Consider the following 13,727-nt stretch of genomic DNA (forward strand, 5'->3'; position numbering starts at 1 on the left):
GTGGCAAAGGCAAAGGCTCAGGCCTATGATGAGCTGTATGAGAGGCTGCACAGTAAAGAAGGAGTAAAGGACTTGTATCGTTTGGCTAAACAGAGAGATAGAGCTGGAAAGGATGTACAGCAGGTTAGGCTGATAAAGGATAGAGAGGGAAATGTACTAGTGAGTGAACAAAGAGTGTTGAGTAGATGGAAGGAGTACTTTGAAGAACTAATGAATGAGGAAAACGAGATAGAGAGGAGGACAATGGGGGGAGAGATAGTGGATCAGGAAGTGCAGAGAATTAGTATGGTGGAAGTGAGGGCAGCTTTAAAAAGGATGAAGAATGGAAAGGCAGTTGGTCCAGATTACATACCTGTGGAGGTAGGGAGATGTTTAAGAGAGAAGGCAGTGGACTTTTTAACCAGGTTGTTTAACAAAATACTGGAGAGTGAGAGGATGCCTGATGAGTGGAGAAGCAATGTACTGGTCCCCATTTTTAAGAACAAGGGTGATGTGCAGAGCTGCAGTAACTACAGAGGTATAAAGTTGATGAGCCACACCATGAAGGTATGGGAAAGAGTTGTTGAAGCAAGGCTAAGGCGAGAGGTTCAGATCAGTGAGCAGCAGTTTGATGCCCAGAAAGAGTACTACAGATGCAATTTTTGCGTCGAGAGTGTTGGTAGAGAAGTACAGAGAAGGCCAGAAGGAGCTACATTGTGTCTTTGTGGATCTAGAGAAGGCATATGATAGGGTGCAAAGAGAGGAACTGTGGTACTGTATGAGGAAGTCAGGTGTAGCTGAACAGTATGTTAGGGTGGTGCAGGACATGTATGAGGATAGTGAGACAGTGGTGAGGTGGCAGTTGGAGTGACACATGGTTTCAAGGTGAAGGTAGGGTTACATCAGGATCAGCTTTGAGCCCCTTCTTGTTTGCAATGGTGATGGAAAGGTTGACAGATGAGGTCAGGCAGGAGGCTCCATGGACCATGATGTTTGCAGATGACATTGTAATCTGTGGTGAGAGGTATGAAGGTCAGTATAGACAAGATGGAATACATGTGTGTGAATGAGAGGGAGGCAGGTGGAAAGGTGAAGATGCAAGGAGTAGAGGTCATAAAGGTGGATGACTTTAAATATCTTGGGTCAACCATCCAGAGCAATGGACAGTGCAGAAAAGAGGTGAAGAAGAGGGTGCAGGCAGGATGGAGTGGGTGGAGACGGGTGTCAGGGCTGATGTGTGACAGAAGGATAGCAGCAAGAGTGAAAGGGAAGGTTTACAAGACAGTAGTGCGTCCTGCTATGATGTATGGTTTAGAGACTGTGGCTCTGTTTAAAAGACAGGAGGCTGAGCTGGAGGTGGCGGAGATGAAGATGCTGAGATTTTCGTTGGGAGCGACAAGGATGGACAAGATTAGAAATGAGCAGATCAGAGGGACAGTGAAGGTGGAGCAGTTTGGAGATAAAGCCAGATAGGCCAGGTTGAGATGGTTTGGACATGTGTTGAGGAGGAATAGTGGATATATTGGTCAAAGATTGTTGGAGATGCAGCTGCCGGGTAGAAGGAGAAGAGGTAGACCTCAGAGAAGGTTTATGGATGTAGTGAAGGTGGACACACACACACACACACACACACACACATACACACACACGTACATATATACATATACATACATTCACATACTCAAATATCTAAAGGAAGGAAAGAAATAGAAAAGAGGGGAGGAGAAAAGAAGAAAAAATGTTTTTGGTACTACTACTCAGTCATGTTGCATAGTTTTAGTAAGTTTGTAAAGTTTAGATTAAATACACCTGTCTTGTTTGATGGATTGCCACTGATGCTTGTTCACAGCATAAGTGTTCTGTTAGTAGATTAGTCAACTGTGTTACAGAAATATATTTTTTTTATCTTTCTAATTTAGCAGTATTGTTTTTTTAATGTAATGGAACTGTATCTTTGACTGATGATTCTACTTCTGAAAGATCTCCTAGGAGGCGTAGGGAGGGTGACATTGGAATGCTGTTACCCAAATATAGGGATAATTTTGAAATTTTATTTTACCAAAAACATTGGACTGGTGTGCAAATCCAAAATGCATGAAAATAGTCATCTGTTTTATTAGTTATACATTGTGTACATATGCTTGAATTGCTGAGTCCCATTTTAAACAATTTGTACTGTGTAATGTGTGTCCTGTGAATAATTTTATATTGAATTAATTGGATGTTTGTGTTTTTACTCATAATAAAGATATTTTCACCTCCGCATTTAACCCATCCGTGAAGTGAAACACCACATACACACTAGCGAGCACACTAGGGGGCAGTGAGCACACTTGCCTGGAGCGGGGGCAGCCCAATCTGCAGCGCCCGGGGAGCAGTTGGGGGTTAGGTGTCTTGCTCAAGGACACCTCAGTCATGTGCTGTCGGCTCTGGCGATCGAACCGGCGACCTTCCGGTCACGAGGCTGGATCCCTAATCTCCAGCCCACGACTGCCCCCAAATGTAATGTGTGGTGGACTAAGATTGTTCTGAAAAATATTCATTTTGGCTTTAAGTATACTTTTTAACTGATAGTATTTTGTGTTATTTGTAAAGAGATGTAAATGTGTTTGTGCCTTTTTCTTTCCACTTCTTGTATATAAGAGGTCGTTTGTTCATTATAAATTCTGGATTGTGCCATATGGGTGTGTATATGTTAGGTGTCATTTCAAAATTTGTTAATTTATTAATTTTCCACCAGGCTTTTAATGTTGTTGAGATTGTTATGCTTTTAAAACATTCATGATATTTTATGGATTTGCTAAGAAAAAGTGATCTGTGATGGATATTTCATTGCAGTATGACTGTTCTAGATCAAGCCAGGGGTTACAGTCATCATCCGTTTGTTTGCATTTTACTAAATAGTGAAACTGATTTGCCAAGTAATAAAACTGAAAATTTGGTGCACCTACTCCACCCTTATTTTTGTCTTTTTGTAAAGATGTGAGTTTTATCCTAGGTTTCTTATTTCTCCAATAGAATTTTGATGTTAATACATCTAAATTGTGGAACCATTATTTTGTTGGTTCTATTGGCAACATTGCAAATAGATAATTGGCTTTTGGTAAGACTCTCATTTTTATTATTGCAATATGGCCTATAAGAGAAACTGGTAAATTCATCCAGCGATTTAAGTCATCTTCTATTGTTTTTAATAGTGCTGTGAAATTAAGGTGGGATAACTCTGAAAGCTTAGTGGTTGCTTTTATACCTAGATATGTAATACTTCCTGACCCTTAACACCAGAACCCTTAACACCTGAGCTATGTGCTCAGCCCTCTCCTGTACTCCCTGTACGTCCTGGGGCAGAACAAATGAAGGTATTTTCAACAGGATTCAAATGTCCCTCTCTGTTGTATATGACTCTATTGGGGTAGGGGTCAGTGGCATAGCATAAAAGCTGTGTGTCATGTTGCTGTTCAGACTGGGGTGAGACTAAGGCAGGTATACTGAGTGCTCTCTTTTTTAATAAAACCATCAATCCTTCTGCAAACCTTGGTCTCCTGAATCTCTTCCATGGCAAGATTAAAGATTTTCTACAAACCACAGACAACCCCCTTTTTTCTTTTGTGCTTCTCACCCCCTTCTTTCTTTTTGGTATTGTTCTGATTGTGATATTCTGTTGTTATACATCTACGTCTACTTGTAAAAAAAAACAACAACAAAAAAAAAAAACGAATATCACCTTATCAATCGGTTTTGTAGGGCATGAGGCTAATAAAACACTAATTAAATTAAATAACACTAATTAAAATATAACCTAGATTGCTGGATATTACACTTCATATCAAAGTTTGTGTATGTAAAAATAATGTCTACTATTTATTTTTTAACCTTTCAGAGGGACCATCTCTAAAGTCATACATACAGAAACATTTCTGAAATAAATACAGGTTAAATTAAAACAGTAGCCATTATTCATGAATGATGCATAGAAACAAGTGATTTGAACACATTGAACACATTTGTGATTTGCTTCAGTGCATTAAAAGATAAGTGCCCACACCAGTATCTTATTTACATATCATTAGAATGGCACACCCCAATTTGACCTAGACCTATAATTTACATTAAGCACACGCTAATTCATGCAAATGTTTTGGTAGTGAGCCAATAATATGAATATTTAGCAGCTCATGAGCCAACAGTTATTTTTGTTTGGGGTAGGGCAGAAAGTGCACTGCCCTGTTTACTGGCCAGAGCTTGAAAAGCTATATAGTGCAAATATTACACAATGTAGCCTTTTTTCACATAAACATTAGCTGATGTAATGATAATATTGCAGTACGAACTTCTAGTGTACTGGGTAAGCGATGTTTTGTATTTAGATATGTTGTTGCTATGATTTCAGTAATGCAAAGTAAAAGTCTTTAAATTGAACATATATTTACTGCATTTCTTTATATGAATGTGCATGTAAAAAAAATAAGTACATCCAGTTTAGTACAAGCATTGCTCTATGCAGTTATTAGCTTTTCTTTTTTTACTGTTATTGTTATTATTGATGTTTTTACCAATAATTTTGATTTATTTACCCACAAATCAAATGTTATAATAAAATTATTATATTTCCTTGCACCCCAATCAGATCTGTGGCTAGCCGACAATAGTGTGGGAGGCAATGAATGTCTAGCTCGCCATGTTTGTTTTTGTTAATGACTTTAATTAAATTAAAAAAAGGAAACATTCTAATGACCAACCTGTAAAAAGTTATCTAGAAACACATTACCATAAGTGTGCTGATGCACCTGCTTCTGTAGAGCAGAGAATTTCTGTGATACAACATACTGGATGTCCAGAACAAGGAGGCTACATTTAACTTCCAAATCACTTTATTTATTTAAAAGATTTGTAACCCCATTAGAGCACACAATCACATCTTTTAACCATTTTGTCTGCATTAAGTCAACTTTATTTTCATCATTTCTCACCAAAGATGTGCTGAGAGAGGAGCAAACATATCTTAAACAGTGGAGTTTTCAACTAATAATCCCACAGTTCTATTTTAGCTATTGCTTTTGCTCTTGGAGACATGGTTCCTTTCAATTCAACACCATTTTTCTCAAATCTAACTTCACTCCCTGAGCAGTCATCTCTCACGAATGGGCCACTGTTGTAATACATCATGTTGTACAGAGACTCATCACAGGATTGGCTGGCATCAAAAATTCCCAGAGCGAACCAGTTTTGGTATTGCGTGTAGTGGTAAGGAACAGAGAACATGATGGCTATACAGCAGATGGCAGGACAGTCCTCATCGTCGGCAACGTCATATGTCAGGACACCCACACAACCCCATGTTTTGTTGGGATTTTTGGTGAATGAACAGGCCTCTGTGGTGTTTTGTCTGATGGTGGGTTGAGGAGGATCATGGCTATATCCACTGTGAGTGTACACTCTGCCCAAAAAACAAAGTCCTCATTACAAATTTTACCACTGATCTCTTTTTATTGTTAATAACACTAAATATACATTCTGGTTAAAATGAAACAGCTAAAGGACATTACTAACAATGTGCCCACTTTACTGCTTTTTTTTTTTTTTTTTTTTACTGCTTTTACATCAGTCATTGTATCTGAGAATTCTGTTTATGATCATAAAACATATTTTCTGCTAATTTGAGGGCAACTTAAAAAAAATACAAAATACATTTCATGCACTTACTGAATAATTTGTCTTAAGGTATGGGCATGTAAATTCAGAGGGAAAAACCAAAATATACGCTGGAGAATAAGAGGTTGTAATAAAACTAATTACATTCATGTTTAGAAATATTACACTGCTTATCTCATATTGAAGCCTTAACAAAGTCTAAACAAAGAGTATATAATGTGTAGACAGGCAGAAAACACTGGTCCCTATACATCAATGTTCGGTTTGCTCAGATTCACATGCTCCAACCAGATGTTAGTTCGATTGTACAGATATGCCAGAGATCAAGCCGATCAATAACAAAACTGTGGGTGAAATTTGCATGCGCTCATTTTACAAGCAGATCTGATCATATGCAACTTTGATGAATAAGAGCCAGTATTATTGCCAACTGAAGCCAAAATAGGGTTAAAACAAAAAAAATAAGAGGTACACACGCTACATAGCACATGTAAGCTGTAAAAGTGTCAAAAGACATCACCAACCTCGGGTTTCTCAGGATGTATTTCTTACTGTAGTTGCATATGTTTACAGTAACATTTCTCTCAGTGTTTATACTCTTGGAGATTTTTTCGACATTGGTTCCGACCAGTGAGGCTCCAGCTATGACTGCAGATGCAATACCAGCGTTAACAGCCGCAGCAGCCATCTCTCTAGCAACACGTATCAGCTTTCTTCCACTGAAACAAGAGAGTGACAAATATGTGCATGTGTACTCTGAATACATGTTGCCTTTGTACAAACGTACAGATCTTACCTTAAAGGAACGGCTGTCAGCTGTGGATTACTGCCTGTCTCAGCGCTCCAGCTTATAACAAGCAGATGGGCGTGTCAGTCCTGCAGAGTCTCTGGAGCACACTTTTTTTCTAATTCAAGCACTTTGCAGGACTTCAGAATCAATCGAAAGGACAATCTAGTGTGTTGCTAGATAGTGTGTTTTAATGTGTTAAAAAATGTTACTCTGTCCCAGCTGATGTTTTTTAAACATTTTGCTCAGTTTCTACATTAACACACTGTTAGTATTTCATCCATCCATCCATCCATCCATTTTCTAAGCCGCTTCTCCGCCAGGGTCGCGTTGTGTGGTCGCCAGTCCATCACAGGGCTAGTATTTCATATTCATTTAAAAAATAATGATTGAAAAATGACACATAAGAGCTAAATGTAAATGACAATTATAAATGTTATATGTAAATGTTTCATACGCTGTTACAGACCCCTAAAGTCAACAGAGGATCCATTTAACTAAAATGTCAGCATTAGCTCTTCTATGTTATCATATAAAAAGTTTGGCATGACCTCTTTTTGCCAGTTATATGTATTTTTATCCTTTTACCTTTATGTATTCATATTCATCTGGTTGAAACAACTTAGCATTACAACCCCAGTTCCAACGAAGTTGCAGGCATCAAATTCAAAATGAGTGAATATTTTTATCCGTTTGAACATTAAATATCTTGTCTTTGTAGTATATTCAATTGAATATAGGTTGAAAAGGATTTGCAAATCATCGTATTTGGTTTTGGATTTGCAAATCATCTGGTTTTATTTATGTTTTACACAACTTCCCAACTTCACTGGAATTGGGGTTGTACATTGAATTAATCCTGCTTGACTGCAGACTTTTACAACTCGCCTCTCAGTGTATTTATATTTTCATTCATGTTAGAGACATACAAATTAGTTGTAAACAATAATAAACAATAATAAATCCTGATAAAATATTTTACAAATTATTTGGTAAAAGCCACAGCGTGCTCAGTTATAATTTCTCTCCACAATTTTAGAAGACAGCTATTGTGTGCTGCTTTGTGATCTCTGTCATTTTAGGTATGCTGTCCAATAACGCTGTTTAACTCAGCTCTGTAATGTTATGGCTTTTCTTTGCTAACTCAGTCATTTCACACACAAGAACAACTGCTTGCTCACAAAGGTGAAAACCTATTATGTATGATTCAATAAACTTGCTATAAACTTTAAAATTGTTATAAACTTTAATATTTAAAAAATCCAGAATGAAACTTGAATCCCTTTGACACCCACTCAGTAATAAAAGCACTGATCTGGTTTGAGTTTTTTATTGTAAGAATAAATCAATAAATAAACAAACAAAAGAGACACCTGAGAAGAACAACACCAAAATCCTATTACCAAGATGATATTATTTTCAATAAGAAATAACATGACAGATTAAACTTTTTTTCCATTTTATTTATTTGAATCTGCATTAGAAATAATATTTATATAAAATTCTGATCCTAAATGTAAATAACAGATGAACACCTCAACCTCCAACACGCTCTGAGCTTCAGTCATGTTCTTCTCTTTAGACACAAGTTAGTTTATCCACTGTACATTCATTTCATATGGATTTACAGAATCTATAAATCAATTTAATTTTGTTCAGTCATGTGCAAAAGTTTGTGTGCCCCTGTTCAAATTCCATGTATGTGTTTATTGGATGCAAACAACACGCTGGAAAAAAAATCAAACATAAAATCAGTCCTGTGCAAAAGTTATGGCATATTTTATATTTTATGTCTTTTCTCCTAAAATAACAGAAATTCTGTATTAAAAACTACAGATGTGTGTTCAGTGTTGCACGTGTTTACATATTTGACCACAAGCTTTTACATAAAACTGTATATGGATATTCTACTCAATTTCAAACTGCACTCTCACACTAAATATATGTTAAAAACAGTGTTCAGGTCTTAGTTAGTGACAACAATCATGATCTAAACACAAGGGATTAATAGAGATATTAATATGGGACCATTCTAGGTGTCTGACCGAAACCCTACTCCTAAATTTACCCTTTTTTTTAAATAGTTTTTTTAACAATATTTTTGATTTTATTTTAAGTTGAAAGATTTAGATGCATAATTTTTAAAGTGGAAATTATACGTTTAGATTTAGAAGTAAAAATTAAGCCCAGAAGAAGTTTGTTGGTGGGACCGTTACTGCAGTGTGGGGGTGGAGCCGGTGGGTGGAGCACGTGGTGGATCACTATATGCTGAGTGTTCCCTGACATCTTCAGACACATTTACTGTTGCTTCCTTTTTACCTCACGCTGGATCTACAGTCAGTGTTTACAGTAGGTGAGAGTTTGGTTTCCATTTGGTTATAAATGTTAAAAATTCACAATGAAAATATTTTAGTTTTCATGTAAAGTTTCATTTTACAGCTTTGAAACATTATTTTTTCAGGTGATCTCCTAAAGAAGATAAAAAGACAGATCAGCAGTACATAAAAGGTAAAATATTAAATTTAGGTGAAACATTCCCTAGAAGTCAGTAAGAAGTGCTTGTAAAGAATTTCACTTTAACATTTCAACATTTGCACTGTATATTTCATAACTTGCTTTGCTCAATTTCACTCAATCATTTATCGGGTTTTCTATACTTTTTCTGCATCAGAATAATGGCAGAGATAGCATCTGCCATCATCGCTGGAGTGTCACTGTTAGGAACCACCATTGAACAGATATCCAGCAATGTGGACACAGAGAGAACTGTTGCCATTCAAATCAGCAACTTCAGCAAACAATATATCTTAAAGAATCCAAGGTCAGTACTAGTGAATCAGTTTTACCCTACTTAATTTTATTATTATGGTGCTTTTCGTCATACCAGTATAGATAATGGAAAACATGCAAGAGAAACTGTGTTGATGAATAAGATTTGTAAACATGTACAGCTCTGCTTCTCCAATTTAGGGTCTTCACCACCGCAGGCTACAGCCATAGCCCTCCACAGCCTACAGTCAAGAAAGGAACGATGGAATCCTGTTCTTTTACCAAAAACCCTGAAAAAACCTATGGCTGTGTGGGAGTCCTGATGTATGATGTCTGTGCAGACAATAAGAGTGATGCCGTCAAATGCCTGGCCATCATGTTCTCTGTTCCTTACAACTACAATCACTATGAGAACTGGTTTGCTCTGGGCCTTTTCGATGCCAGCCAATCCTGTAACGAGTCTCTGTTCAACATGATGTATTACGACAGCGGTCCTTTCATCAGAGATAACTGTTCAAGCAGTGAGCAAAAGTATTCAGAGAAAAATTTTACTCTGAAAGGAACAATGTCTCCCAGAGCCAAAGCCATCCTTAAGATGGAATTTTGGGATAATGAGCCATGCAAACATTCCCATTAAAACAAGCAGCATCACATTGTTTCAATTTAATCTGTGTGTATGCAAAAAAAAAAAAAACGTATAATGGCTCTGTGCATAGTGCACATACATAACACACAATTAACACATTAACTTTACACAATATTAAAGATTCCTGGTAATTCCTTGGTATAAGCTGTTTATTCTGAGGTTAGAGGAGAAGATCTGTTGTGGTATTTTTCTGGATTAGAAATCTGAATCTATGGAGCAAAAACTAGATACAGTATCTATTGATAACCACTTGTAAACTATTAAAAACTGCATTTAGGCTTTGACACTTGTAATCTCTCTTGAATTCTCTTCCTATGTATGCTGCATTGGTACATCTGATCTGCAATAAATTTCTGTGGAACGAAAATGTAATATTGATTTTTTTGGATTAATATTTCATGATTTCTTTCTGTATGTGTTAGCTGGGTGGGGGGCTTATTTTGCTGGTATTCTTTGGCTCCACTGGCCACCTTACAAACAGGAATGGTTACTGTAGATCAATAAAAAGTTATTCTGATTGATCACCTTTTTCCTGTGTTGAAACATTTCTATTCGAATGGGGATATCCTTGGGCTCTGAGAGCTCACTGGAAGGTTTTATTAGTATGAAAATTATGTAAATTACACACTATGGCCTTTGCAGTCCCCAGATCTCAACCCAGTTGATCAGCTATGTGAGACATGTTACTCTGCATTCTCCACCATCACTGACAAAACATTGAGGCTTTTTTTAGAAGAACGGTGTTCCATCCATCCAGTGCAGTTCCAGACACTTGAAGAACATTTGACAAAGCACATTGAAGCTGCTCTGCCAGCTTGTGGTGGCCCACTACCTTAATAAGACGCTTTATGTTGGTTTTACCTTCTTTTGTTACCGTTTTCATTTGTCATGCTTTCTGGGTAAGGGGTAACATATAGAGGAATCTACATTACATGTTCAAAAGTATTCGGATGCTCCTAGGTCCTTTATTCAAGTGAATGGAACTTTTAATACTATAGCATAGAAAGACGTTCTAGAAAATTGCATGCTTCACCACTTAAAGATATCATGTCTCAGTTTAGTGCTATCAATAATGAAATTATTACAGTGTTATCATCTCAAACCCTCCACTTGCAGTCTTGACATGTTAGCAAACAACTTTTTACTGAATGTGTTTCACTTATTAGCAGCAGACACGTTTAAATCTGACCTGAAAACGTTCCTATTAGAGCAGCTTTCAGTTTAAAAGGTTTTAGCACTTCTAGCCCTTTTCATCTGTAATGGCACTTTACTGTCCTAAGTTAACTTTTTTTTAATTTAGATTTTTAATGATAATAATTTAAATTATAATTTTATTGTTATTAATGTTTTTGTCTTTTAAATCTCTTGTTTAAATCATGTTGTAATCATGTTTTTAATTTCTATTCTCCATTACATTTTAAATGATTTTATTTTCTCATTTGTAAAGCACTTTGAATGAGCAGCAGTGCATGAAAGGTGCTATATAAATAAAATTGCCTTGCCTTGCTTCCAGTTTTGTGTTAAAAGTGTGTTGGAGGCCTTCACTGTTTCAGCATGGCTATGTATTAAACCTTACTGGCTGGAGCTGGGGCCAAAGCACAATTATGAAACAGTGGTTTCAGAGAATACCACTGTGTATTTCAGTTAAATGTAAGATTTTATATAAATGGCATTCAAATGGGCTCTCTTGTTGTTTACTTTGAAGGTCTTACTTGTAACAGCGTGATCTACTAACCCCCCATATAAAGGCTGTACATCACTGTAAGTTATGTACATGCTTTAAAACAATGCAATGTCACAAGCACCATAAGGGATATTGAAAGCATTTTTAAATAATAAAAGTGTGAATTCTTACAGGTACTTATATTGGATGATCAGTTCTGGATCACTCACTCCAGAGAGTAGACCTTTTGTCAATAGAAACTGAAAAAGTGAAGAAGACAATGCGTTTAATCATGTGCCAGAAAAAAAAAAATACAAATATAGAATAAGATCACCAAAAAGTTTAAGTGTAACCAACAATCAAATTTACACAACCAAAAGGTGTGATATCCAACAAAAGTTTAGACTAACTAAAGGCAAAGTCAATTATTCCAGGTTTTTCCTAAGAAAAGTAAACCAAACCAAACAATTCTGTGCAAAGCATTGTCAGCTGTTGAAATAAAACTGCTTCAAATGAAACAGTTCAGCAAGATCTGTACAGGCATGACATTTGGAGTCCTTTGTTAAACTTCAGCAACACTTTAGCCTCAGAATTTACATCTGTGACCCTGGTTCTGTTTGGGGAGAGAGTCAGGCCTCAATAATCTCTCCACTGCTGCAGAGCTGCTGCAGCTCCACACCTACACCTGCAGGAGTTTTTATGAATCCCGTTCTAAATCCATAGCCATTAATATGGAGTTGGTCCGCCTTTGCAGCTATAACAGCTTCGACTTTTCTAGGAAGCTTGCTACAAGATTTTGGAGCGTGTCTGTGGGAATTTTTGGCCATTCATCGAGAAGTGCATTTGTGAGGTCAGACACTGACAGCAAATCTATACAACTGTGCAATGGAATAGTGCAGTACTAGTGTATATTGTGTATATGTGTATATTCAGAGTTGGTGTATACATGTATATCAGAATCAGAATCAGAATACTTTATTGATCCCAATGGGAAATTTCCACCTGTGTAAATGTGATGTGACAATAAACTTGATTTGATTTGATTTGAAGTAGTGATTTTTAATCATCACTTTTAATTCAGCTCTGGAATTCTTCTCAGTGTAATAATGAAGCTGAATAATTAAAGCTGAAAAAGTCAGATGATTGTGTAGTGATCAGGCTGCGTAAAATCACTTGTCCAATATTTATGACTTTATAACTCGAAAATTAAAACAGCACAAATGTTTCTTTTAATGTCACGAACCAGCACAAACAAATGAGACCCTTTTCATGTGATTTGCATGCTGATGGGGGGCTGCGTAGTGTCACAGGCAATAAAATGTAATATTTAATTTCTTAAAAATGCTGCCACCACAAACAATGATTTCTAGGTACAAACCAACATAAATGTAGCACAAACGCATAGTAGCATTTTTAAATCCATTTCTGACCACATGGTGGGCCAGCTTCACAGAGGTTCTGAACTGTGGTTTAGAAATTCATTTCTTCAAATCTGACCTTGCTGAGTGATCGTGAAATCACTTACTTTTAAGATGATTGAGATATTTTTAATCATTTACAGTCCAGCTGAAAGCCTTTTTAAAAGTGGCTACCAAACCCAATGTTGGCTTTGTACCTCAGGTTTCTTGTGAAAGATTCTGATATAATAATGAAAAGTTGTTTTGATGTGTGAAAGGAATGTACATTGGCCGATGTGTTGAGTAAAACACCCACTGATTCCTGGGAAGTGCTGGTTTGTTTTTCATGTACGATAAGGTTCCATTACCTTTAAAAATGTTGTGAAATCCCATGTAGTGATGTTCTGGCATGTTGAGGTCTGCTTAGTGCTCATAACTCACAGCCTTGAAAACGGACTTTTCAGAAAGTTAAAAACCTGTTCTACCAGGCCATGTCACTGTACTGACAACCTGATATAGACAGCAACAGTGATCTATATTGCTTTCAAAGGAACCAAAAGTTCCTCTCCATGGATCACCACCTTATCGTGGTGGAGAGGTTTGTGTGCTTGAAGGACCCTAGGAGCTATGTTGTCTGGAGCAAAAGCTCCTGGTAGGGTCTCCCATGGCAAACTGGTCCTAGGTGACAGGCCAGACAAAGTGTGATCCATAACCACCCCTATGAGGACAACAAAGCAGGACTTGTGTACCCTGCCCGGATCAGGGTTACCGGGGCACCACCCTGGAGCCAGGCCTGGGGGAGGGGCTCGCCAGCGAGCGTCTGGTGGCCGGGCA

The 13,727-nt window shown here is 37.2% G+C and overlaps 2 protein-coding genes across 4 annotated transcripts; one reads left to right on the forward strand and one right to left on the reverse strand.

Annotated features, from left to right (window-relative positions):
* Positions 1-4,828: 4,828 nt before the first annotated feature.
* Positions 4,829-6,484, reverse strand: LOC108424956 (bryoporin-like). 2 transcript variants are annotated; one of them, XM_017693281.1, is made up of 3 exons: positions 6,428-6,484; positions 6,156-6,350; positions 4,829-5,416 (listed from the first exon to the last, which is right to left on the reverse strand). In XM_017693281.1, exons 2-3 carry the CDS (start codon positions 6,317-6,319, stop codon positions 5,002-5,004), a joined length of 579 nt encoding a protein of 192 aa, XP_017548770.1. In that variant the 5' UTR covers positions 6,320-6,350; positions 6,428-6,484; the 3' UTR covers positions 4,829-5,001. The 2 variants fall into 2 exon arrangements, with proteins under 2 accessions (XP_017548770.1, XP_017548769.1); XM_017693280.1 differs by lacking the exon at positions 6,428-6,484 and having other exon boundaries at positions 6,156-6,417.
* A 2,228-nt stretch (positions 6,485-8,712) lies between these two features.
* LOC108424957 (DELTA-sagatoxin-Srs1a-like) lies at positions 8,713-10,205 on the forward strand. 2 transcript variants are annotated; one of them, XM_017693282.1, is made up of 4 exons: positions 8,713-8,771; positions 8,880-8,926; positions 9,090-9,239; positions 9,389-10,205. In XM_017693282.1, the coding sequence occupies exons 3-4, from the start codon at positions 9,094-9,096 to the stop codon at positions 9,822-9,824; spliced, it is 582 nt and encodes a 193-aa protein (XP_017548771.1). In that variant the 5' UTR covers positions 8,713-8,771; positions 8,880-8,926; positions 9,090-9,093; the 3' UTR covers positions 9,825-10,205. The 2 variants fall into 2 exon arrangements, with proteins under 2 accessions (XP_017548771.1, XP_017548772.1); XM_017693283.1 differs by having other exon boundaries at positions 8,722-8,767.
* The last annotated feature ends 3,522 nt before the right edge of the window (positions 10,206-13,727 follow it).

Source organism: Pygocentrus nattereri, chromosome 9, assembly GCF_015220715.1.
Source record: "Pygocentrus nattereri isolate fPygNat1 chromosome 9, fPygNat1.pri, whole genome shotgun sequence".
Taxonomy (NCBI): domain Eukaryota; kingdom Metazoa; phylum Chordata; class Actinopteri; order Characiformes; family Serrasalmidae; genus Pygocentrus; species Pygocentrus nattereri.

Bases quoted from the DNA above. Each gene is read 5' to 3' on its own strand.
- LOC108424957 (XM_017693282.1), top strand. From the start codon at position 9,094: ATGGCAGAGATAGCATCTGCCATCATCGCTGGAGTGTCACTGTTAGGA. The intron at 9,240-9,388 runs GTCAGTACTAGT...TCTCCAATTTAG, and splicing joins TATATCTTAAAGAATCCAAG to GGTCTTCACCACCGCAGGCT.
- LOC108424956 (XM_017693280.1), bottom strand. From the start codon at position 6,397: ATGTATTCAGAGTACACATGCACATATTTGTCACTCTCTTGTTTCAGT. The intron at 5,417-6,155 runs GTTGGTGATGTC...TTTTTTGGGCAG, and splicing joins TACATCCTGAGAAACCCGAG to AGTGTACACTCACAGTGGAT.